Below are 24,392 nucleotides of genomic sequence, written 5' to 3'. Positions count from 1 at the left end.
TTTAATATATCTCATTTTCTTTTGTTTCTTTATACTATGTCTGTAAAACCCATTGGCTAATCATGTTACTTCTGTTTTTATGTTATTATGTTGTTATGTTGGTAGTCTGGGAGGGCAGGAGAGGACCCTTCACAATTGGAATCATGATCTTCAATGTATCTTCATTGCTTTTTTTAAAAGAGCTCCTTCTAATGGGCTCCAGCTGCCTGAAAACATGCCAGAGTGTCTTCCTAAGCTTGAACATTATCCTGTAAATAAGCCAGAGCAGAGTAGAAAACTGTTCTCTCTTACATGGATATTTGGTAGGGGTGATTTCTGAGAGAAAAGCATCCCAGAGTTCCCTTTGGATTTCTAATCTAATTAGAATTCAATTCAAACCTTTATTGTCAGAGTACAACATGTGTACAATGAGATTGGCTGAGCCTCCCGCGTTCACCCCCCCCAACACAATACAACTCACAGTGGAAGACAAAAAAATCCCTAGCCCAGAGAATCTTACTAACAAACACCCAGTCCTATTACACCATGTGAACTTATTGCATGTTGGGCCAGCCCCGCAAGTCAATCGTACTATGTTGTTGTAGAGTTATTTTTCATTCAGGGGTCTGACAGCCCATGGATAAAAACTGTTCTTCAGTCTGTTTGTATGGCTGCCTACGCTTCTATATCTCTTTCCAGATGGTACGGGTCTCAAATTTTAGGAGAACAAAATATAAGGCAATGCCCCATCCCTGAGAATAGAAAACTTTACTTTCAGTGGGAATAATGATGCCGCAGGCTTCTCAGCAAAGCTCCTTCTTCAGCATGGTTATTCATGCCAACTCTTCTAGAAAGTTTACAAAATCATTGGGAGTTAGTATAATCTTCTCTGGGCACTTATATGCAAAGATGGAAGAGTGGGGTCTTGTAAGCATCTTGATTGATGGCTGGATTTCCCTTCTTGCCAACCAGTGATGTAAGCTTTGTTCCTTCACTAGAAATAAAGATGCTTAAGGTGATATATGACAAAAAAACTGCAAAGTGATGGTAAATGGAGACATGACTGAGAAGGTTAGCATTAAGAAAGACACACGACAAGGATGCCCCTTGTCTCCGCTATTATTTATATTGACTTTGGAAGTATTAAATAGAAACATTAGACAAGATATAGAGATAAGAGTCATGGAAATAAAAAAGGAAAAGTATAAACTACAGGCATTTGCAGATGATTTAGTTTTTAACTTGGAAGATCCACAAGAATCAGGGCGTAAATTAATTTTAAAAAATAGAAGAATACGGAGAAGTGTCAGGTCTGAAAATAAATAAAAAGAAAACTAAGATCTCATAAATAAAGATGCTAATTTAAGTGTAAGTTTTACCCATATATGGTTTTATCTATCCTGCTGATGGCATACTTATGGATGATTTCTTTTCTCCATCAATGGTTCGGGGCTGCCATATTTTTTTCCTTATGGAACAACCTCAGGACACTTTCACGGATCTCTTTCGTCTTCACTCCATAAACAATGGGGTTCATCATGGGAGGCAGAAGGAGGTAAAGATTGGCCATAATGATGTGAACATGAGGAGTGATGTGATGGCCACCAAAACGGTGTGCAAAGAATGTGAAGAAGGCTGGTGTATACGAGATAGCAATGGCACAGAGGTGAGCAGTGCAAGTGCCAAATGCCTTGCTCCTTTGTTCCGGGGAGGAAAGGCCCACAACTGCCTTCAGGATCATGAAGTAAGACATTGTAATGCAGGAGATATCGAAGCCCCCAATCAACATGGCAACTGTCAGGCCATAGATAGCATCAACTCGGATGTTGCTGCAAGCCAGCTTTACCACTGCCATGTGGTCACAATAGGTGTGAGCAATAGCTCTGCTGTTGCAATATATCATTTTCCTGACTAGAAAAGGAAAGGGGAGGATGAGAACTGCTCCTCTGAGGAAGGTGATGACTCCTACCTTAAGAATGACTGGGTGGGTCAAGATAGTAGCATACCTCAATGGATAACAGATAGCTACAAAGCGGTCCAAAGCCATGAGCATGAGGACTCCGGATTCCATCCCTGTGAAGGTGTGAACAATGTACATCTGGACCAGGCAGGCCCCGAAGCTGATCTCCCCCAGGTTTAGCCAAAAAATGCAGAATGCTTTTGGCATGGTAGAGGTTCCCATGACTATGTCCGTGACAGACAACATGCAGAGGAAGAAGTACATGGGCCTGTGAAGGGCCTCCTCAGCCCAGATGATGTAGAGAAGTCCACAGTTCCCCAACATGCCAATGAAATACATAGAGAAAAATGGGAAGGAGATCCAGAGATGAGCGTGTTCCAGACCTGGGACCCCTTTCAAGAAAAAGTACTCGAGGCTGTAGTCAGTTTCATTCACTAGGGCCATCATGGGAAGAGAAAGGGCACATGAGATACCTAAAAGATAAAATGTCTGAGAAGAGAAACAGAAGGAATACATCAAACCAATGTTAGGTTTCATTCCAAGCACTTTAATAGAATAGTATCTTTTCTAAACAATTTTTCTCACATTCCCAAACATATTAATTCCTGCAAGATATGTACTTCCACTGTCCATCATAACTCCCCATGTCACCAGTCTCATCTTTATTGGGAACCATCAGATGTGGGTAGCTTCCAGTTATTCTATGGGTTTCAAACCTTCTTCTGAGAATTAAAGTTGCAGACCTTTTCACTTGAATAACTACAAATATAGTAGTAGCTATAGGAGCTGCCCAGATCCTGGCACTCAGTAGCTTACAGGAAAGGACATTTAGAAGCTCCCAGAAAGGTCTATTCAGTCCACCTTCCAAGGCTTTCGTAGTACAGAGATACAGAGAGATTATCAAGTCTGATTATTTTCAATAAATTTAAACTGGTAACTGTGGTAGTGATGTAACTGAAAATATCAGACAGGATATACACTACAAAAATAAAGGTTTTAACCATCTTCTACAAGAAGATTGATGGAAGTCATGTAAAGTCCTGTACATGCAGTCATGACATAATCTAACATCTGTACTCTGAAAGCTTAAGGGGAAGTGAACTATACAGATTAATCTAGTCTAGATTATCTTTGTTTATTTATTCATTTGCTTTTCTGATGCAGTCTTAAACTTCTGTCCCATTTAATGCCCACGTTTACACATCCTGCTTTAGGATGCATAATAAAAGCAAACCTAATATATAATAGCTCTGTATATACCATTACTATCCCTTCCTGGGTACATGAACTGACAAATACAAATTAGCCAAATTTTGGCAAAGCCCAGCAGAGTGATCTCCCTCTCTCTCTCAAAAAAAATTAGAGCATAATAAATGAAGTCATGATTAAAATAATGTAATTTTGTGTATTCCCAGAAGCAACTTCAAATATAACTCACTAGACCCAAATGTTAGGGGAGAAATTGTCTGAAGAAAGGTCTGGGCTTCTCTAGAATTGTCTGCAATGCTCAAAGCTTATGCAGCAGACAAGCTGAAGGATCAAAACAGAATGCTACATTCCTAAAAACATTCTCATGTAATACCTTTGCATTCTCAGCTGCAGCTCCTTCATGTATCCAGACCCACTTTGTAATGCAGCCCTTGGAGAACAAAATTGCAGGAATCAAATTTTGGCTGCATCTGTTCCCACTTCAGAACTCAAGTCTGTGTATCCCACAGAGTTTCATCCTTTGAAGTACCTTAGTGGCAGGTGGCCCTCCTTAAAGGAGCAAACTGATATGCAGGAACTCAGAAAACACCTGTTCATGATCAGCCAAATCCTTGACAGCTAGTCTCTGCCCTTGTCTGAAAAAACAGAAGAGGGTTTATAGACCTTCAAGATACAGTGTCCCTTTGGGAGTCTCCTGGAATCAGCTGTGTGGGAGACTGTAGAGAGCATTCAGAGACCAAAGCTGGACAGCAGGAAGCTTCTCAGGGGAGATTTCCTGTTATTCTGCCCCTGCCTAGTGTGCTTCAAGGCTGAACTGACCCCTGATTTAAAGAACAAACTCCAGTGTAGGTTCTGAGCAGTATGGCCTGGTATGGCTGCACTGGGAGTAGCCGGGAGAAGCAGCCATTGTACCAGTATGGTAGGTCGTTTGGCCCACCCACCCAGCCACATTCCATGGACATTTAATAACACAACTGGCCCATTGCGCATGCGCGCACAGCATAAAGTGCCTGCGCAACCTCCGCCAGGCAGCTGGGTGTCACAGGGTGATGGCATGTGTATGCACGCTCAGTGCGCATGCCCATCTAAGATGCCCCACCCCATGCACAGTGTACCAGCTGCACCAGGGTCCGGAACCCACCACTGACAGACTCCCTAATTCTGATATAGAAGTCTTTACACATTATGGAAAATATTAACTGGCTGACTCTCCCACACAGAATGGATCTCTCCACATCCAACTTCAATAGCTCATTTCTCTGTTGTCACTAATTGCAACCACCAGTCTTCTCTCTCTCCCCCATCCCAAAGCCAACTGTTCTTTCTAAAACTTCTCTTCTCTAATATTTCATCATCTATTCTGCACCCTTCAGGCATTCTAAATGAGCTTAACTTTTACAAGCATGGTGGCAGGCTGGTAGACAATCAATAAGCATCTCTTCCTCCAAAGCCCTATTCTCTTTGTTTCATGAATTTAACCATTTATGGGGTGGGAGTTGTGTACATATTTCTTGCAAGATGGAGTCATGCATTGCACCTTGAGGAATCCTTTAAACCAATGTACCTAATTCAGTAATACAGTAGCCAAATGACTGTAATTCCAACAAACTTTGTTTGACTTGAAGAGAATACTGTACTCTTGATCTTCTTCAGGTCATGTGGAGCCATCACAACATGAACATCTATAAAGACCTATGCAAGGATCCTCTTTGTAGACTTCAGCTCAGCATTCAATGCCATCATTCACAATATTCTTCTAACTACCTTAATCAGCTAGCTGTACCTGTTCACACGTGTAAATGGATCATAAGCTTCCTAACAGACAGGAAGCAGCAGGTGAAGCTAGGCAAAATCACATCAGATACCTGTACAATTAATACAGGAGACCCCCAAGGCTGTGTGGCCTCTCCACTTCTCTTCTCTCTCTATACCAAAGACTGCATCTCAAAAGATCCTTCTGTTAAAATACTGAAGTTTGCAGATGATACAACAGTGATTGGTATTATTCAAGACAATGATGAATCTGCATACAGATGGGAGGTTGAACAGCTAGCCTTGTGGTGCAACCAGAACAATCTTGAACTAAATACATGCAAAACCGTAGAAATGGTGGAAGATTTTAGGAGAAACCCTCCTATATTACCATATCTTACAATACTAGACAGTACAGTATCAACAGTAGAAACCTTCTAGTTTCTATGTTCTATCATATTTCAAGACTTAAAATGGACGCCCAATGTCAAAAATGTTATCAAAAAAGCACAACAAAGAATGTTCTTTCTGCGCCAACTCAGAAAGTTCAAACTGTCCAAAGAGTTGCTGATTCTGTTCTATGGAGGAATTATTGAGTCTCTCATCTGCACCTCCATAACTGTCTGGTTTGGCTCTGCAACCAAATAAGACAGACACAGTCTTCAATGGATAATTAGAACTGCAGAAAAAACAATTGCCAGCAACCTGCCTTTCATCGAGGACTTGTATACTGCATGAGTCAAAAAGAGGGCTGTGAAAATATCTACAGACCCCTCACATCCAGGACATAACTTCTACCCTTAAAATGACACTATAGGGTACTGCACACCAGAACAACTAGAAACAAGAACAGTTTTCCCCCAAATGCCGTCACTCTGCTAAACAACTAATTCCCACAACAATATCAAATTATCTGCTAAGACAGTATTACTATTATTCTTCCTTCCTAGTACCTATCCCTTTCCTAGTACATATCTCTTTCCACTTATGACTATAACCATGTTGCTTATATCTTAAAATTTATATTGTTTTATTTGCTTCCTAGTATAATTTGATTGCTTATTAGTAACCTATGACTCTCACTAAGTGTTGTATCTTATGATTCTTGATGAATGCGTTCTATTTTATTTTTCTTTATGTACACTCAATATATGCACCAAAGACAAATTCCTTGTGTGTCCAATCACACTTGGCCAATAAAGAATTCTATTCTATTCTATAGTCTTTTAAAATAATCAAAGTTCCATTAGCATAGAAACAAGGATGAAAAGTAATGGGTACAAATAGTTACTGCAGAGTTAATTTAAACAGCTGTAAAATCTTCCTGATAGAAAGATCTGTACTAAACAATAGAGGAACTGGGAAAGTCTGGAGATTGTGTGTTCTCCCTCTCCAAAGGTTTTGAAGAAAAAGACAGGACAGCCATCTCTTAAGAATGGTTTAACTGGTTTTCCTGCACATTACATTTTTCTGGTTAAAGTTCTTTGATTTTTGCCAGCTAGTTGCTGCTGATGGACATTGTGTTCCAAAATATTTTAGTGTCTCAGGTGGTGAGAGCCATGGTGGCACAGTGGTTAGAATGCAGTACTGCAGCCTACTTTTCCTGACTGCTGGCTGCAAGAGTTTGGCAATTTGAGTTCACTGGCTCAAGGTTGACTCATCTTTCCATCCTTCCAAGGTCTTTATAAGAAAAATAGACATTGATTTTTGTATGGCTAAGGATGAAAGCATGCAAAACTGGGTGAGAAATAACAGAAATAAACTTCAATGTGATCTTGCTAGAGTAGATACAGGGCTGAAAACAGAAGAATGAAACATCTGTGAGGTGTAATGTTCTTCACAAGGAAAAAGGAGTCCCTCACTGAGATGTGCATCCCTGGACTGCTATTCTTTCTATGCATCTCAGACTTCAACTGGTCCAGAATGTAGCAGAATGTAACTGTAATGGGCTCCTGGTTTTGCCCATGTAATACCTGGGTTGCAGGAGCTGCACAGCTTTTATTTCTTTCTTGGGTGCAATTCAAGGTGCTGGTCATCACCTTTAAAGCCCTACATGATATGACATGCTTCCCTAAAGCTTCAAAGATCTGGGTCTTTCTCTGAATACTGAGAAAAGAAGACTACTGTAGATAATTGGGTGTCAAATGGTCTTTGCTGTTTTTAATATTTCCATTTTTCAATCTGTTTAATTTTATACTTTTAATATGACTTCATATGTATTGTTTTAACTTTTCATTGGAAGCCACCTAGAATTGGCTAACAGATGGGCAGCTATATAAATGCATAAATGAATGAATGAATGAATGAAGAAAGGAAAGAAAGAAAAGAAAGAAAAGAAAGAAAAGAAAGCAAGAAAGCAAGAAAGCAAGAAAGCAAGAAAGCAAGAAAGCAAGAAAGCAAGAAAGCAAGAAAGCAAGAAAGCAAGAAAGCAAGAAAGCAAGAAAGCACCCTTTGGGGCATGCAGTTTAGTCTGAAGCAAATAGCCTGAAGGAAACCATATTTCCATTTCTCAATGAGGTCTCCAACAAATCCATTGCATCCTATGGGCTTTCCCAAAGTTTGTTTTCTACCAACCCACATGGATTTGTATTTTCTTCCGCATATGTATTCCCTCCTGCATTAGTTACCAGACATGTTGATTTCAGTCATGGTATTCCCTCCTGCAATGTGTGGAGACTACTGATCCCACAGGTGTCGGAGCCACACTATTAAGGCACCCTCTTCCTCCCAGTCTCCTTGTGGCAGGTTTGATGTGTACATCTGTAGACCCCCGGCTGTGACCCAGGAACAAGCTCCAGGTAAGTATGATCTGCTGCAGCTGTGGGTCTGATAATATGCTAGTAGTGCCCCTGTTGTGCAAGAAATGGATTATACTGTAGTAGTTGAATCTGGCACTAGAGGGGTGCAGAAGCTAAGGCCCAGAAGGGTGAGGATGAGTAATGGTTGAGGGATGGAGGCGATCAGCCTGAGTGGCTTCAGTCACACCAGGGGTATGGCCAGAAGCCATGCTAGATGTACTCAACCCAAGCTGCCCCATTCTGCCTAACCCCCTTGCTGGAATAGTATTTGTCCAGGACTTATGAGTGTCATATCCAATTTAGTTAAATGTAATTGAAGCTGGTTTAAAAGTAGAATTTGTTAAGTACTGACAAAACAGCAGCTTTTGCTGATGTTATGCCATTCTGGTGCAAGGGAGGTTCACTTGGATGCTGCCTATATTTTAGGGTTTAAATTGCTAGGAACTTCTGGGAACTGAAATTCCCACATCTAAATGTGGCCAGTGTTGAGAAACACTGCTTAAATCTATCTGGAGATCCAGAAAGAGTTACTACCGATCACAATAAATTCCTAATGTATTATATCTGTAGTCTGTACAATTGATATGGGGATTGTAAACTGTCTCCCATGGAATATAAATCTGCATAACACCTACTTGTCTTCCTCTCCTTCCCTCCCCATCCCAATTTAAATACTACATCAGTTCAGCCCTCCACTTATCTGATGAAGTGAGTTAGACCATTTTCATCAACCCCTTAAGGATGTGGTGGAATCATCTCAGATGTCTAAGACCTATTCCATGTGGGAATATGTACAGTATATGTGACACTGTCAAATTATTCACTAAGGCTGCATTACTATTACTAGTAATCTCATCGTTCCTATCACCCATCTCCCACTTATGACTGCATGACTATAACTTTGTTGCTTGTATCTTTATGATTGATATTGATATTGATTGTTTTCTGATTGCTTATTTGTACCCTATGACTCTCATTAAGTGTTGTACCTTATGATTCTTGATGAATGTATCTTTTCTTTTATGTACTGAGAGCATATGCACCAAAAACAAATTCTTTGTGTGTCCAATCACACTTGGCCAATAAAGAATTCTATTCTATTCTATTCTATTCGCATATACATGCATATGAGACTCTATCAGATTAGTAATCACCCCAGTGGTCCTAGCATGGTCAGATCCTTTCGGAGTAGCCCCTTCCCTTTCTGAGCTGGATGCTCCCAGCAAAAGTATGCTGCTTTGGCACTTTGCAATTTCATGAGAGAAAGCTTAAAAAAATCTTCCTCCAACAGTCAACTGCAAAGCTAATGTAAATATTTGAGGACGGGCAACTTGGTCCCCATTTTTTTAATCTTGTGTATTTTAATAATCTATGTGACAAGATTCAACCAACAGAACAAACCATCAGAACAAATGTTTAATGTAGAAGCCAATCCCAATTATAATAAGTGATGAAGAATTTTAAACTGAATGATGGGAAAGAAAAGGGCCAATGGCATTCCCAGGAATGGACTTCTCCAATTGTAAAGTTTCTGCAATTTCACCAGTGTGACCATCTTCTTCTCTCTGTTGCAGGTAGTGAAATGGTTGCTGAGACCAGTTAGATGCCATGTCCTGTTACAACCAATCAAGAGGTGTCTCCTTTTTTTTCCTAATGGGGATTCCAGGCCTAGAAAGTGCCCACTTCTGGATTGCCTTCCCCTTCTGCTCCATGTATCTGGTCTCTTTGGTGGAGAACATCACCATTCTCTTTGTGGTCAGAAGGGAACCAAGTCTTCACTTGCCCATGTATTATTTCCTTTGCATGTTAGCCATCCTTGACTTGATACTGACCACCTCCACTGTGCCCAAGGTCCTGAGCATATTCTGGTTTGAGTCCCATACAATCGGCTTCAAAGCTTGTGTGATCCAGATGTTCTTCATTCATGGCTTCTCAGCTGTGGAGTCAGGTGTGCTGCTCGCCATGGCTTTTGATCGCTATGTGGCAATCTGTGCCCCTTTACATTACACTACCATCCTCACCAGTTCTGTCATTGCCAAGATTGGATGTGCCGCCTTCATGAGGGGCATTGGGTTCATGACCCCCTTGACCTGCATGGTTAACCATCTCCCGTATTGTGGGCCTAATGTCATTGCCCATTCCTACTGTGAGCACATGGCTGTGGTAAAGCTGGCCAGTGGAAACACAACGCCCAACAACATCTATGGAATCACAGCAGCCACCTTTGTGGTGGGCTCAGATTCAATCTTCATTGCTGTCTCCTATGTACTCATCCTCAGAACAGTCCAGGGACTCTCCTCCAAAGAAGCCCGGCAGAAATCCTTTAGCACTTGTGGTTCCCACATCTGTGTTATCCTGATCTTCTACACGCCTGCCCTTTTCTCCTTTTACACTCAGCGTTGGGGGCACAACATTCCTGCACATATCCACATCTTGTTGGCGGATCTATATCTTCTGGTACCCCCCATGTTGAATCCCATTATCTATGGCATGAAAACCAAACAACTCCGCCATCAAATGCTGAAGCCCTTCTTTGCAACCCAGATTGAGTCTTGATTCCAAGTGTTAGAAGTCAGAGGGTGAGAAGGGCACCTCGCAGGTGTTAGATGTTCATGTTTCAATGTTAATATTCAGGTCATTTGCTAAAGGATACTTTGGAGAAACTCCAAGTTTGGCCTATATATTGGCATATTTGGTGGTCTTTCTCTTCAATCACCTGCCTTTCAGAACCTTCTTCTCCTCAGAAAACTTTGAAACTTCACATCTAACAGAAAGCTTTAACACTCAGCTATTAAATCTTCCCACAACCTGGAGAATGTAACAATGCAGCTGGATTCAAAAGATCCTTCTATCAAAGATTTGCAGACAATTAAGTTGCCCAAAGGACATATGTTGATGGTATAACAGTATAGAATTGGGCTGAGCTCTAAAATTACATTATTACCACTGTTTCACTGAATGATTATGCAAAATTAATTTAAAAATTAAGGATCAGTTGGGTGTAATAGTGAAGGTTCTTCCTAGAAATCAGGAGATGGTGAGTTCTAGTCCTGCCTTGGCATGAAAACTGGCCAGGTGACTTTGGGCCAGTAACTGTTTTTCAGTTCAACCCACCTCACAGGGTTGTTGTGAGGAACATAGAGAAAGGGACATGTACCAAATATGTTGACCATTTTAAGTTGTATATCTATATATAAAAGCAGGATAAAAAATAAAATCTAAAATAATTGGTATGGCCTCAATCTCTATTAATGCTAATAGGACACATTGTCAGGGTTAGTCTTTCCCAAGGTGGTGCCATCTGGGTAATTTGCCCATGTCAGCTGAGAACCTGGTGTGCTACAATATGATCGAAGGGTGCCTGATACAAACTGAGGAAGGGAAAGTCAGGACAATTACTGAATCAACTGCAATTCAAGTGTTGACCTGTTGAGAATTACCATTTGGTTCCATACACTCCTATCTTTGAACATCCTTGGATAGGCTGACTATGGATTCACTTTTTTTCAAGAAGACACAAAAGATAAGGGACAGACAAGAGGGTACCCAGCTGCTAAACTCTCTGAACATTCTTGTTCCTAATGAACACTTTGTTGGGGCTCCAGGTCTGGAAGCAGCTGGGGCAAGTTGGGTGTCCATCTCTTGGAACATTGCTAGACTGTGTGATCCAAAAGTAAAGATCTCCTTCCTGCTAGGCTCCCTTCACCTCTCCTTCTATGTCTCCTGGTGCTTAGGGATGTTGACAGAGGGCTGCAGGAGAGTACCCCTTTGCTGCAGGAGGACCCAATCCAAACCCAAGAGCTGGGCAGCGTCGATCCTGAGACAAAGCAGGAACAATATAGCTGTTAAAGAGACAGCCCATGGTTACAAGGCCTGTGGTTGGAGCACACACCTCACCCTTCAGTGGCTCCAGGTTCAGAGGCAGGTGCAGGGGGACAAAAACAGAAAGGAAGCAAGTTTCTTCTTCATCTGTCTGCTCTTTGCTAATGTCCCCATCGTTGAAATCCCAACTCTTTAAAATGCAATGGACATAAAGAAGAGGCAGGATTTCCACTGTATGGTTGTACCCACAATTCTGACTCTTTTTACCAGTGTCAGGTTTCTGAAAGAAATTTAATTAATTCATGAGCCTTGAGCCAAGTTTCAAAAGAAATCCAGTCATTTATTAAGAACTCCATTTCAGCAATACCCCATTGCAGTCAGATCTGACCTCATTTAAATTATGGCTGAACTTTGCCAGTTTCTTCCCTTCCCTCAGTCTGTGTCATAAATCACATTCTCCAACGAGGTGCATATCTCACAAGCCTGCTGTAGTAATCTGAGATCTGACTCTAGCTGTAGGCCTGTGTGGAATGCGCTCTCTCTCCTTTTCTCACCATGGCATCTTATAACAGACATGCAAATGCTTTGTGAGGTGGTATTCTGCCATCCCATTTAAACAATTTTTTTAAGCCAAAGTACATATACAGAAGGCTGAGCGCATGCTTGGATAAGGTGTGTGCGATTGAAGTGAGCATGTGTGCGCATGCACTCCCGTTTGCAAACCGGTAGGGAAGTAAGTGAATACCACCCCCGTTTTTACCTCCTGCAGACCGTTGCTTTGTTGTTCTGTGATTGCCAAAAATTGAACAATGAAACCTCCTTTAAGCACATTCCCAGGGATGGGCTGGGGGCACAGAGGCAAGAATCCATTTATTCAGCCATGCCATTTCCTCAGGCAGGTGTGAATTTACATCATTGGCATCATTCTCTGTCCTTTGCTCAATGACATTGTTACACAATTGGTATCAATCATTGTATAAATATTATCTATTGCTTGAAAAACCCATTGCATTGGGGACAAGTGGATCAGAATTACGTAGATCTTTTGCCACGCTGAGAGAGGAAGCCCATGAAAATTGAGTAGCATGCTTAAACTTGGCATACCACAATTCAACTACCAAAGCAAAATGGCAAAACTTTACCCTAAAATAACCAACTTTCCCCATCTGTGTGGTGGTCCCAACCACTTTATGGCCATGAGCCCCACCTCAAAAGGATTTAATTGGTTTTGAATTTAATGGGGGATCCAAAATCACCCAATTTCTGAAATCTCACATCAATCCAGTTCATGCGTTCATGATCCAAGGACACTGTCAGAATATTCATGAACTGGAATATGACATAGCAACAGGTCAGCCATTGGCTGGAATAGGACATGGTAACAAAGGTCAGCCAATGCATAGGCATAGCAACTAAGTCAGCCAATGAGGGCTGTTTGGGAGCTGAGACAGCAAGGAGCCTGGGTGTGACTTAGGCTTAGTTTAACTGACCTGTATAGAGGAGGTTCTCTGCTGTTGGCATTGTATATACAATATATTCTTGTATATAAATAAGTTTTTTATTTAAATCAATCCTGCTGAGTCAGCTATCTATGTGTGCTTTCTGGATTTGATTTTTGCAACAAACTCTGACAGACACTTAGCCTGGTGCCATTTTGGACTACAACCCCCAGCACACTAAGGCAAAGCCTTTCTGAACAGTATGATGGTATTGGCAAAGCTACAGTCCTGGAAATGCAATTCTACAGAGCACCAAGGTGAAACTCATGATGGCCCCTGAATTAAGAAACCCAAAGGCGCTAGGTTTTCTTTTTTTTAAATTTTTATTTTTATTTTCCATTTTCATAACATATAATCACATGTATATTATTACATAGCCAATATCCTATTGTATTAAGTAGTAATTACATCAGTTCCTCTTGTCATCAACGCCCAGAAATATAAAAACCCATTATTAGCTCTTCTGCTCTCCATACACCTCTTTCTTCTACCTCTCTCCTACCTCCTTTCTTCCCTCCACCATCCTTTTCTACTCTACTTCCCCTTCCTTTCTCCTTCTCCTCTCTCTGCATTCCACTCCACCTTATCCTCCTCATCTTCCCCCCTTACCCTCTCTCCTATCCCTCTCTTCCTATCTTTCTTCTCTCCTCTGTTTCCCACTCTTCCTCTCATTGGTGTATTTCCGCTTCTGAGCAAACTCCATTCTATGTTGATGGTATTTATGCTTCCATATCAATATACTTAACATATCTTAGTTTTAAATAAAAAATAAGAGAAGACAGTATACATGTGCAATCATATTACATTAAAATTTAACACCCCTCATCAAGCCTAATATGCATCCTCCCTCCCCCCCTCCCCCCCAGTCTTCCCTCCCCCGACTTCCCAGAACCCATACACGGTATAAATCTTTAACAAAAACAGTCTAAAATATATTGGAAAAAAGAATAGAAAATTGATAACATCTTTACATTGAGCTTATCTCCCAAAGGTGCTAGGTTTTGAACGCAAACCCATTTTAAAAATAGCATCAGATTTGGTGCTGCCCCTCCAGGCACCTGTTTTACTGAGCAATCAAGGAAATCATCTTTTGTGTGTTGGCCCAGTCCAAGACTGGGTTCCTTTTATCTGGCATAATTTGAGTCAATAATCATGCTGAGAGAGGAAACCCGAGGTTCAACACTTTATTTCTGTGCAGAATTAAAGAGAAATACACTTGGAACTCAAGTCCAAATCAAGCAGGCCTGATGGTATTTAGCAGTCTGTTTTTATAGCATTAAAACCACATATATACATTCTGATATTTCACCACTTCTTCCTAATTTGCTGAAGACATGTGCAATTTACCATCTCATAATATGCATAGGTGGTATTCAGCAGGTTCTGACCAGTTCTGGACAACCAGTAGTGGAGATTTTGAGTAGTTCGGAGAACCGGTAAATACCACCTCTGACTGGCCCCACCCCCATCTATTCTCTGCCTTCCAAGTCCCAGCTGATTGGGAAGGAAAGGGTATTTTGCAGTAACCTTCCCCTGCCATGCCCAGCGAGCCACACCACGCCCACCAAGCCATGGCCACAGAACCAGTAGTAAAAAAAATTGAATTCCACCATTGATAGGGGTAAGTGTGTGCACTTAATTAGTAAGCTCTATACCTCTTGAGTGTGCTTTTTAGCATGCTAATGATAACATCTTTACCTTGGGACTTTTGTCTACCAACTTAAACTAAAGTAATGGGTCCCTTGCAAAATAAAGCCACAATCGGCCAGCTAGACTAACACTTCCTGTAACTGAAGTGTTTATGGTTATCTTCTTTAGCATCTTCAGTTAAGTGTCAGAGAAAGTTTTTAGCTAACTGCTAAAAAAAATCAAATTCATAGACAAAGTGATTCAGATGGACTATTCTAGTTGAAGCTAATTTATGGCTCACTTGCAAAAAACCCTTAATAGTTTGCTAATAAATTAACAGGCCAGGCCATCATATGAATGCAACTATTTTATTATTATTACTCAAATCTCAGCTCCAGGCCAAATCAAAGCCATTCTTGTGACATTACTGGTTCCTCCAAACCTTATTGGTTGGAGGTTGCCATGGCAAGCTTCAACATTTTCAGTATTGTTTGTTATTCTGGACTGCAGCATTGGGAAACTGGAATAACTGGAAAGTAATTGGATTTGGTGGCTGGCATTGTGGGCATAGTAAATATATCCCACATATTCTTTTAGAGAAGTGACCAGACCTACTTGAGTGGTAACCTCCATACCTGTGACTAAATTTCTTCATCCATCATATTGCAGGTACACATTTCCAGAAGGGGACTAGGGCCAACTAATGGGAATGTGAACTAAGAAAAATCTCTAAGACTTAGAAGCCAAAACATTGGCTTCAGAATGCTCCAATTTTATGGGCATTGTGACCACAAAGTTAGAAATTGCTCTGGCTCAATGATGTGGAAGAGATAAGGGGGAAGTTAATGTAAAAGAGACTCCATTGGCCAGATATACTTCCAATCATGCAATTGCATATTTGTTGAAACCATTGTCCATTGCATGTCAAGGGTTTATATGTGAAAACCAGCACACTGAATTACACCCAGAAGTAGTAACCAATGCAACTCATGAAACGGAGATGATGCATAGGTTGATCATAATAGGTCATCATGGCGTGCATCACTGAATTTTGGACCAGCTGTAGCTGCTAGATGTTTTAAGGGCAGCTCATTATAGAAGCAATTACAATAGTCCAATGATGATGTGACTAATTATAAGTGATAATCTGAAAGGCCTCCTGTTGTCGGAGTAGGAGCAATTGCTACATCAGTTGGATCAATTGGATTTCCTTAGTCACAGTGCCACAGGCTCCTAAGCAGGAACAGTGAGTCCAGGTGGGTCCCCAGTTTGAATGGGGGAGTGGCACCCCACCCAAGATCAATGATGATTACTCCCCAGATCTCCATTTCCAGGAGAGTCCAAATAATTACAGCTACTTCGTATTGGCAGAACTGAGCTCCCTGAGCCTATTCACCCCACTGGTATATTCAAACAACCTCCAGGCATCATGTCAGGAGACTGAAATTACTATCTGGACCTCTCAGGGTTGAGATTACTTCATTAAAGTTATTAAAGAACAAAAAAACCTTTCTAAAAAGCTTACAAAAGACCTCAGTTTAACGTCCGGGCCCAGGATAACATCTTGACTAACTTCTTCTGCATTATTTGAGTCCGGACAGTATAAACAATGGGATTTAAGACAGGGGGAAAGATAAGATAGAAGTTGGCCAGAAGAATATGGGTCGGAGGAGACACCTGATGGCCAAACCTGTGGGTCAGGGAGGAGACTGCTATAGGGATGTAGAAAGCTAAGATGGCACAAATGTGGGAGCTACAAGTGCTAAAAGATTTGAGACGGGCCTCTGCTGTGTCTAAATTCATCACTGCCCGGAGGATCAACGCATAAGACAGACCAATGCCCAGGGAATCAATGATGAGTACCAGAAAGCCAATTGCCATGCCATAGATGTTGCTGATGGAGATGTTGTCACAGGAAAGCATCACCACAGCCATGTGCTCGCAATAAGAATGTGCGATAATGTTGGTGCGATAGTGAGTCAGTCTTCTCACAAGCAAAGGAAGGGGTGAGATATAGAGGACGCCTCTCAGGAGAGCTGCCACCCCAATCTTAACAACAGTTGAATGGGTTAAGATGGTCTTGTGTCTTAATGGGGTACATATCGCCACATAACGGTCATAAGCCATAGCAAGGAAAATCCCTGATTCCACAGTGGCAAAAGAATGAATGGTGAACATCTGGAGCAGGCATGAGTGGAAACCAATCTCCTTGCTGTTGAACCAGAAGATGGACAGCAGTTTGGGAAGAGCCGAGGAACAGAGCACCAAATCAGTGACAGCCAGCATGGAAAGGAAGAGGTACATAGGCTGGTGGAGACTGGGCTCTGCCTTGATGATGAAGAGGATGGTGCAGTTCCCCAACACTGCCATGATGTACATGGAGCCAAAGGGGATGGACAGCCATGCATGGACTGCTTCCAGTTGAGGAACACCCATGAGTAAGAAGCTAGATGGGCTGAGACAGGTGTTGTAGAAAGCAGAGGTCATATCATCAACACATCCCAGGGCAAACCATCATTCCTGCAGTTGGAAACATGAATATTTAAAGTTTATTTATTTATTTGTTTGCCGGCTTAAAAAATTTATACCACTATCTATCTAACCAATGAAACTCTGGGCAGTGAACTAAAATAAAATCATAATGCAATTATTAAAGCAAGTTGAAAAGAAGGGAAAAACCAAGTCTAAATACCTTCTCTTAGTGTGATGGGATTATTTTTGAACTGGAGGTTTTATGTGGCTTTGCAAGTGTGGTAATTAACACAGAAAATGAAACAAGGATTTACAACAGGCATATATAACACAATCCTGGGTTTCACCTGGTGTCTGATTTCATCCTAATTTTCTCCGAGAGGCTACTCCCTTCTATCTCTCCTACTGGCTCTCTTTTTTCTCCATCTCCCTTCCCTGTTTCTGGGCTTATCAAGAGAGAATGAAAAGAAAGCAATGGGCTGGGATTTTACTGTCATGTTCTGTGCAGCTTGACTCCTTATGGAACCACTCATCTTCTACTTGGGGGGGGGGGAGAAGAATCTCTTTCAGGGTCTTCTGCCCAGTCCTTCTCCAGAGACCAGGACTTTGCTGATGACCAATGAACCCTTCCTTTGTTCCCATGTTGGGTGAAGATGTCATCTCTTTGGGTCTTTGCTTCCCTTCTTCCAGGGAAGCCACCCATGGATCTTTGTTCTTCCTCATAACTCAAGAACTGATGACTGCTCTGCACACTCATGTAACTTCAACTTTTCTCTTCAGCCAGTTCTGTATTGGTTTTTTTTTCCTTCTCTCTCCTCTTTTTCCTCTTTCTAATTTTGGGTCAGATCAGGCCAGTATTCCCTAGCAGCTAAAGAGGTGGATGTCCTCCAAGGCTCCAGGCTCTAACACCTAGATACCAGAACAATGGATCCGCTACCTCGACATCTCCCCATAATAGCTCTGGCTAGCTCATGGACCCCTTTGGCATCAGAACTGTCCTTCAACTGAGTTTCTTCTCCACTTTTCTCTCTCCATTTGCTAGTTCATGCTAACATGACAGCAGCCAGTTTAGATCCTAAAATCCATATGCTGCACACTTAGAAGAGAAGAGAAGAGAATAACAGAGTTGGAAGGGACTTGGTGGTCTTCTAGGCCAACCCCCTGCTTAGGAAGGAAACCCTACACCACTTCAGACAAATGGTTATCCAATCTCTTCTTAAAAACTTCCAGTGTTGGGGCATTCACAACTTCTGGAGGCAAGCTGTTCCACTGATTAATTGTTCTAACTGTCAGAAAATTTCTCCTCAGTTCTAAGTTGCTTCTCTCCTTGATTAGTTTCCACCCATTGCTTCTTGTTCTACCCTCAGGTGCCTTGGAGAATAGTTTGACTCGCTCTTCTTTGTGGCATCCCCTGAGAGATTGGAACACTGCTATCATGTCACCCCTGGTCTTTCTTTTCATTAAACTAGACATACCCAGTTCCTGCAACTGTTCTTCCAGTCCCCTAATCATCTTTGTTGCTCTTCTCTCTACCTATCATATAAAGCCATACCTGAATCCATTAACTCCAACTTTTCCTAGGGTGAAATCCAGGTCTTCATAGCTTTCCTCGTATGTTCATATGCTTCCAATAATGGGGATGTCCAGCTACTCAATCCTGTTAGCCTGGTCTTGCTTAGAGGAAAGGGAAAATAGATAAAGATGGCTTTCCAGCCTCATCAATAACTGTGATAATCTTCTTAGAAGCCCCTGTTCTGATTCTCTGCTGAGTTTCCCACAACCTCTGTATCTGGATCATCCCATCAGCACTGCAGCATGTTCTTAACAGCCCTCAGTCATTCATCAAACACCCCACAAAAAGTTTTTCTACAAATGTACTCTTATGCCACATTTTCTGCCTGCCAGATACACATGCGGACCCAAACAAGGTAGGGAAGAAATGAATTGAAGGAGCATCACACTAAAACAAACTGCCCAGCATATCCCACCCCCCACACTATAAGGTAAAGAACAATCCTTTGAAAAGAAAGGTGGGTTCCGTCCATGGGCTTCTGTTGAGACCTCTGAGTAGACAGTCCTGGAAGCAACAAAGCAGGCAGATTCAGATTTCTTACACTAAAATGTGGACCTTCTGTGGAAAAACCTGGATAAGAAACTCAGATGCATTCATTCCTAAAAGTGAAACCCATATTTTTCAATCTATTGCATTCGTTACCCGAACAAACCCATAATGGAAAACCATGGGAATGAATTACTTGGCACAATTCTGTAGTTTTGACAATTTTGCAGAGCAGCTGCCTTTAAAATATCGTATGATGCCCTGTTCAGTTAAACTGGCTGTAGGACTCTAGATCAGCCTCTTCTGAGGACAACCACCATCAAGTGCTGCCCCAGCTCTTTGGTTCCCAGACCACCTTCTTCTCTTGAGACCCAGCCCTCTTGCAGTTTCCCTTCCCTAGCAACCATGAAGTAATCAGCTTGTGATCAAGGAAGCCAGAGCAGGGAGCAGGGCTGTCGATCCTAGCAATTGGTCACAGCAGCAAGACCCACCCACCAGAAGCTGGCCAGGATCCCTGCACTTTTGCAAGGGGACCCATCCTTCCAAGCCCCCACCCCAGTCTGTGGAGATCTGAAATCCTTTTGCTAAAATTCCATCCCACAAAGATGATCACCCATTTCACTTACCAAATTGGCAAGTCAGCTTGGTCACTTCTGCAAGAATGTTGGCTGGCACTTCTTGGTGAAATACTTATGCTTTCCAGCACCTTGAGGGATTTTAGAAGCCAGCAGGGGCCAGTGGCAATTAAGTGGTGGTTTGGCTTGAAAACCTCAAAGCATCAATAAGGTCTAAAAAAAATTTTTTTTGAGCAAATCATTCTTTTGATAGACCCGCTTAAATGGAAAGTAAGGTTTCCATAATTCGCTTAGTCTGACTATGTGTAGGCATAATTCCTTAGTAAGCAAAAACCATTTTAGCAGATTCTCCAAGCGGAAGATTTTCTACCCCAGGTCCACTTTCTTGAGCACCAAACTCTTGCTTATCCTGTCTTTTCACCTTGGAAGATAAGAATGTACTATCGGGGGTCCCTTCCCCCACAAAATCTCCCCATCCCAGAAGTGGCCTGATAGAAATACTTCAAACTTCATCCTCCTGGTGCAACTTTGTGTGTGTGTGTTTGAGAAAGGGGGGAGGGAGGGAGAGAGGGAGGAAGGAGGGGAAGGGAGAAGAAAAAGAAAGAAGGAAACTTATTTAGTAAAGGAGAAAAACAAATGCTGTCGCTTTAAATCGGAACTGAGCATGCCTGGCTGTGGAATTCTGGGAGTTAAAGTCCACAAGTCTAAAAAAATTACTGCCTCACCAGCCATAAACCTCACCGCACGTCACTGTTTCCTTTCTTGCATCTCCACCCTTTCTGGCTGAAGACATCTGGAGTTCAGAAAGCTGCCTGCTGAGAAGTAATTGTCCCAGGACAGTGCTAGGCCTAAAACTTTATTGAAACCCCGACACCTGTCCATAGAGGGTGGTCTAACCATGTGAAACTCTGCTTCCTATCACGTGGCCCAAACAAATCAGGAACCCCAAAGCTGCAGTGAGTTGGGATGATGTATTTCCAAGCTGCTTCTCTCCTTGATTAGTTCCATCCATTGTTTCTTGTCTTGCTTACAGGTGCTTTGGTAAATTGGTCAAAAGATACCAAACCAGCCAAATGATACATGTTAACCATAACATTACTGTGTTCCCCCCAAAATAAGATTGTCTTATTTTCTTTTGACCATTGAAATAACCGTTGGCCTTATTTTCAGGGAGGTCTTATTATTTTTGAGATGCAGGAGGTAATGAGTATGGTCACCTTATGGCTGCTACTGCGTTGCAATATTTTCAGGGAGGTCTTATTTTCGGGGAAACAGGGTAAGAACTTTAACATCAAAACAATTCCACATCAATCTACTTATGGACATTGTTATTGCTATAACATACATTCTGGATGCAGAAAATAAATGAGTAACTGCAACATCTATCAAATGGCTGAGCAGACTCTGAAAAATGAGAGAGGTCATTCACAATCAATAATAATGTCCATAAGTAGATTGATGTGGAATTGTTTTGATGTAAAATATGATAATAGAATAGAATAGAGTAGAATATTTTTATTGGTCAAGTGTGACTGGACACACAAGGAATTTGTCTTTAGTGCTTAAGCTCTCAGTGTACATACAAACAACAAAATGATAAATCATAAATCATGTTTCAATAATAAATCATAAGATGTAATCAACAAAGCGATAAATCATAAGATATCAGTAAGAACAGGTAACAGGAAAGATGAGAACAATAAAAGACAAGAAGAATATTTAAAGATGTTAATGTATGTTTAGCATTTATCATTTGGCTGGTTTGATATCTTTCACAGATTACAGTACATATAAAAAGCTACATCAAATTTTAAAACAAAAAAAAAATATTGAAAGGTTGTAAGACCCTAAGCTGTAGTTTGTATATTCTAGGCCTAAATCCAGCACTGTTTTATGACATAGATTTTATATCTTGTGATGTTATAGAAGCATAATTTTAAATTTCTTTTTTTACAGAAAGGTGCTTAACATTTGATTTTTTTTTCTTCCTAGTGTTTTCCTGCAAGTGCAGATTCTGCTTTTTTCAAATCAGCCGAGTGTTGATCCATTGGTTGCAACAAGAATTTCAATCAGACTTGTAGCCTGAGACTAATGTTGTTCCAAATTTGATTAACAGGGGTGACCTGTTTTCCCCTTTCCCTCCTTTTTGGTTTTGTTTTGATTCTTAACTTGGATAGCTGTATTTTTGTAATCTTTCATATATCTCTTTTTCTGAGGTATCGTTGTTATGCTTATATATCCAACAAGGTAAAATCACAGCATACAATTCTTTAGCTGGTGTTGGCACATTGACTTATACACATTGAGTTCTTCCCAACAATCTGCAATCTCCTAATGTATTGTTGTAGTATAGGTGCAGATCTAAGCTGAGTGACCTTTTGCAATTGACGGATTGAAATTTTGTCAATATACAGATTCTCAAAGTGCCATCCAAGATTTCTTTATTTGAAAAGTTTTTTTATTGTTTTAATTGAACAAAAACACACACAAAAAAGAATAATCCTTCATTACATCTTCTGGAAAGCGTGTCGATTGGTTACAAATACATTTCTTGCGTTTCTTCCACAATCATTACTTATACTTCATTCATATTGAAATGTACATTTTAAATCAAAAATCTTTATGCATTTTACTATCAATGTACCACAATTCTCATTTAACTACAATTATTTAAACGTGCTTTTATCTGAAATCATTTGTATTTAAAGACACAACCACCTACTGGCATTCATTCGCAATTTCAATAAACCTCCAATAACATTACACCTTTATAACATATTCTGAAAAAAAAATCAATTAATAAGATACCATCCAAGATTTCTTGATTGTGCTGATAACGACTGCCACCACCACAAGTATTTTATGACATCATCTTTCAACTTTGCTTTTTAGATTTTGACACTCTAAGGCCTCCATGGCTCCTTTGGCAGCTATGTCTCTCCACAAAGGTAAACTAAGCAGCTGCCCTGGGTGCCAAATTTTAAGAAAAGAATCTACAAAAAATGCATTTTGTGTGTGTGAAGAGGCAACCTATTGTAAGGGTGATGATAATTATGGGGCCACAAAAAAGGTTGCTTTCCACTATCCCAATAAGCTTCAGGGGAGGGGATAGTTTTGAGAGGTGTTTCCACATCCTTCTTGCTTCCCCCTGCCCTGAATATAGCGTAAATAACTTTTTATGATTATGACAATGAAAGCATGAGTGTCCAACCATTTCACTCATTCTAAAAGGTAAAGGTTCTCTTCAGACATATGTGCTATTCGTTCCTGACTGTAGGGGGAGGTGCCCATCTCCATTTCAAAGCCAAAGAGCCAGTGCTGCCTGAAAATGTCTCTGGGGTCATGTGGCTGGCATGACCCAATGCCGAAGGCGCATGGAATGCTGTTACCTTCCTACCAAAGGTGGTTCCTATTTTTCTATTTGCATTTTTTAAATGTGTTTTCAAATTGCTAGGTTGGCAGAAGCTGGGACAAGTAACGGGAGCTTACTCCATTACACGGCACTAGGGATTCAAACCGCGGAACTGCTGACTTTTCTGATCGGCAAGCTCAGCTTCTTAGCCACTGAGCCACCACATCCCTCTTCACTGATTCTACAACTCCTGAATAGAAGTGAGTAACATAGTTTGTACAAATCCTTGTTCCAGGAGTAAATAGGAAGACCAATATCCGACCTCTGTTTCCTACACAGAAAACTAGTTATATGGTGTCAGTAGAACCCTGACTCAGTTCCCAGTTGTCATCTCCTGTTACCCACAATCTCATCCATTTCATTTCCCCCCTTTTTGCTTTCAAACCTTTCACACTAGCAACATGTAGAGCACAAGCTATTCTTGGCCGGGGGCATGATTGACGGACGGATGGATGAATGGACACAGAGATATAAATATAATAGTGTATTTGGGGAGGGGATATACAAATGCTTTGCAGTGCCCATACAAACATACATGTACACATTTCCAAATGTCGTCCATTCTGTAAATCAGCTTACGTGCAGAGATAGGCAAAATAATTGCAGGCCTTTATAAAATCATGTTTTCAATTTGCAGCAACAGAAAAGGAAAGTTGGATCAGCCTTGTTTGTAAAAATGGCTCCCTCAGGCAGAGAGCCCTGCAGCCATTTCCCATCTGATGGCTGGCAAGAAGAGCCATCCTCCTCACAAAAGGGGGTTGCAAGATGAACTCAGCAGTCAGCCATGTCCCTGGGGAGGTGTGCATGGCCTGGGATAGGACAACTTGGTGTTTCCAACATATATCCTTTCCTACATGATATGAAACTATCCAGGTCCTGCTCCTTTTGTCACTTCAAGAGCCCTTCTGTGAAGGGACCAGGAAGAGCCAGGCTGGGGAGTGGTTGACAGATGACTCTTTTCATTAATAGAGAACTCACATTTTATTTATTTATTGTTAATCTCATTTGTTTGGAAGGATATAGAAAACAAAATCATTTCATATGTTATTCCTCTGGTCTTCCGGATGGCCAGCTTCAGGGATTTGTCTGTTCATCTGGGAGAACTTGATAGCGGACCAACCCCCATGAGGTCAGCAAGTTTTGTTCACCATTTAAGTGGGACCCCAAGGAGGTAGTACTGTTGTTTGTTTCTTGCAACAGTTAATAGCCTGGCCCTCATTAGTGCC

The 24,392-nt window shown here is 41.2% G+C and overlaps 3 protein-coding genes across 3 annotated transcripts; 1 reads left to right on the top strand and 2 right to left on the bottom strand.

The window, feature by feature from the left end:
* Positions 1-1,417: 1,417 nt before the first annotated feature.
* On the bottom strand, positions 1,418-2,386 carry LOC116510278 (olfactory receptor 52N4-like). The gene has a single exon (XM_032219768.1). It carries the CDS (start codon positions 2,384-2,386, stop codon positions 1,418-1,420), a length of 969 nt encoding a protein of 322 aa, XP_032075659.1.
* Positions 2,387-9,351: 6,965 nt separating this feature from the next.
* On the top strand, positions 9,352-15,996 carry LOC116510455 (putative olfactory receptor 52P1). The gene is made up of 2 exons (XM_032220026.1): positions 9,352-10,207; positions 15,986-15,996. The coding sequence occupies exons 1-2, from the start codon at positions 9,352-9,354 to the stop codon at positions 15,994-15,996; spliced, it is 867 nt and encodes a 288-aa protein (XP_032075917.1).
* A 185-nt stretch (positions 15,997-16,181) lies between these two features.
* Positions 16,182-17,117, bottom strand: LOC116510277 (olfactory receptor 52M1-like). Its single transcript, XM_032219767.1, has one exon. The coding sequence runs from the start codon at positions 17,082-17,084 to the stop codon at positions 16,182-16,184; it is 903 nt and encodes a 300-aa protein (XP_032075658.1). The 5' UTR covers positions 17,085-17,117.
* Positions 17,118-24,392: the final 7,275 nt, after the last annotated feature.

Source organism: Thamnophis elegans, chromosome 6 (assembly GCF_009769535.1).
Source record: "Thamnophis elegans isolate rThaEle1 chromosome 6, rThaEle1.pri, whole genome shotgun sequence".
Taxonomy (NCBI): domain Eukaryota; kingdom Metazoa; phylum Chordata; class Lepidosauria; order Squamata; family Colubridae; genus Thamnophis; species Thamnophis elegans.
Note: the sequence above shows the minus strand (reverse complement) of the source record. Positions and strands in the feature narration are given on the sequence as shown.